At 47.5% G+C, this 2,272-nt stretch overlaps 1 protein-coding gene across 1 annotated transcript; it reads right to left on the minus strand.

Moving 5' to 3' along the window:
- Positions 1–333: 333 nt before the first annotated feature.
- LOC128272699 (small glutamine-rich tetratricopeptide repeat-containing protein beta-like) lies at positions 334–1,881 on the minus strand. Its single transcript, XM_053010562.1, has 3 exons — positions 1,385–1,881; positions 896–1,312; positions 334–825 (listed from the first exon to the last, which is right to left on the minus strand). Exons 1-3 carry the CDS (start codon positions 1,759–1,761, stop codon positions 618–620), a joined length of 1,002 nt encoding a protein of 333 aa, XP_052866522.1. The 5' UTR covers positions 1,762–1,881; the 3' UTR covers positions 334–617.
- Positions 1,882–2,272: the final 391 nt, after the last annotated feature.

The following is a 2,272-nucleotide window of genomic DNA, read 5'->3' on the forward strand; positions in this document are numbered from 1 at the left end:
TATCGACCAACCACGGGAAGGATGATATCTGGTACGCGGGTGATCGTAACCTAATTTCCCTTATGTAACCATATCAGCGTTTGCGGCAGTGATCGTTACCGGAATAGCAAATGAGTTGATATCGCCGACCCACCGACTGGCGAAGACAATAATATTCAATTGCACGACCGTCACGTCGCGGGGTTTCACTTTTCGGGTAAGTTTTATTTTTATTAACTGTCTTTCTAAAGTGTTATTCGCTGTGGGGTTGTGTGTGTATCCGTTTCGGTAGTCCGTCCTTCGAGTGCGCTGGGCACGTTTTGTTTACGCAACTATTGATCGGCCGGACCGGATCTTTCCCAAAGTTAACGAATCGAAAACTTGTCGATACAAACACAAAACAACCTTGGCGCGTGTTTGTGTGTCTTTTTTACCAAGAAGACATGAATTATATTACTTCATCCGCCCCCTTTCGGTTTCTTGCAGAGCAGAGAGCTACCCGGCAGAAAACCGGTGCGGAAGAACCGATCACGAGGCGGCTTGGTGTGGGGGAACGGGAAAATCAAAACAATCGGAGCAGTAGTCGGACACAAATACACACGCAAAATGCTCGTAAAATGCTGCTAGTTTTGGGACATTTAGGAAGATGGCGGATTTGGTGGAGGTTGCGGCTGGCTCCCATCCGGATTAGGTGGATTGTTTCGTGGTACATTCACTCCAGCCTGCTCCATCTGTCTAATGACGTTACTGAAAAGGTCCGGATTTTCGGAGCTCATCTGCATAGCCAAACGGCGGCCAGTTTCTAACAACGCGTCCATGTTGTTCATTCCGCCCAGCTGTCCAAGCCTACCGTTCCGGAGCGGAGGGTTAAACATTAATATTTTTGCTGTAAAGCATAACAGACCAGCAGACTTACATGTTCTGTATTGATGGGTCGCCCATCATACGGGTGGCCATTTGCACCAGATCGGAATTGTTGAGTGCAGCAGCAAAGTCAATGTTATCGACTGGATTAGCACCACCGGCACCGGCCGCTTGAACGGGATTGCGCGAGCGCTCCTCAAGATGCTGCTGCGAAACGTTCAGATTGTTTTTGTAGTCCTGGTTATCAGGCTCAAGACGAATCGCATTCTGATACGCGCCGATGGCTTGCTGGTGAAGGTTCATCTTAGAGTACGCCAAGCCCAGCCGGCCCCATGCCTTGCTGTAGTTCGGATCATGCCTAAGGGCCATCTTGCAGTCATTGGCCGCCTGGTTGTAGTCCCCGAGCCGACTGTATGCGGCGGCCCGGTTGCAGTAAAACACCGGATTCGTGCCATCCATATAAATCGCCCTTCAAAAAAACACAGAACAGAACAGAATGCCGATTATTTACCTTTCGTTGCCACCCTTTAGCGGGACTCACTTGCTGTAGGTATTCAGTGCCTCTTGGTATTTCTCCTCTTTCATCAGTCGATTTCCCTCGTTCTTCAGGCCCTCGGCTTCCTGTTTACGCTCCGGTGACACTTCGACGAACGTGTTCCGGTAGAGGTCGTACAGATCGATGTGATTGCGAGGATCGTTCTCCTCTTTGGACGGCCCGCTGCTCCCTTCGCCCGCTGCCGTTGCCGGCTTATCGTCGTCCTCGCTCAGCTCGTACACATTCTCCAGACACTGTATGGCCACTTCTAGGCTCTCCCGAGAATCGGCGTTAAAGTTTGGCTTCTCTATCTGGCCCGTCAGGAAGCGAATGAACGAGCGCACGAAGAATTTCGCGTCGGTAATTTCGACATTGTCACTCATGGTGCTGCGTGAAGTGGACTGTTTTGCGGAGCTCAATGCACACAAAGAAGATGGAATTGTACACGTCTTCCTCCGGGAAAGTAGACAGAAAATGCTCCCAGCACAATAAAAATTGTTCGAAAAAAGGTCTCGTCAGTGCGGTTTACATCTGACACCACGATAAATATTCGAATATTATGACATTTGACGTTCGAAACATGCTTACCACAAGCAGTACGTTTATCAGTGCGCATTGAAGGCTTGCAATCGACAAATAAAACTAGTTCTTGGATACGAAAACATATTGATTGACATATTGAAACTTTTATTAATTTATTTATTTGCATGAGCAATTCCTAGAATATTCGTGGACTTAAGGAAACGAGATATGATGAAATTGAAAGCAAAATAATATTTTCACTTCTGGCTTTAAGCGCAACGTCATCAATAAAAGCTTCCCGTGAGCAAAGCTCAGTTTCTGAAGTCGACATACAACATGTCGACTTTTTTCAAATGAACGTTGATTGTGAAT

The sequence above is a fragment of the Anopheles cruzii genome, chromosome 3, assembly GCF_943734635.1.
Source record: "Anopheles cruzii chromosome 3, idAnoCruzAS_RS32_06, whole genome shotgun sequence".
Taxonomy (NCBI): domain Eukaryota; kingdom Metazoa; phylum Arthropoda; class Insecta; order Diptera; family Culicidae; genus Anopheles; species Anopheles cruzii.

Bases quoted from the DNA above. Each gene is read 5' to 3' on its own strand.
- LOC128272699 (XM_053010562.1), bottom strand. From the start codon at position 1,761: ATGAGTGACAATGTCGAAATTACCGACGCGAAATTCTTCGTGCGCTCG. The intron at 1,313-1,384 runs GTGAGTCCCGCT...GTTTTTTTGAAG, and splicing joins GCACTGAATACCTACAGCAA to GGCGATTTATATGGATGGCA. The intron at 826-895 runs GTAAGTCTGCTG...CCGGAACGGTAG, and splicing joins GACCCATCAATACAGAACAT to GCTTGGACAGCTGGGCGGAA.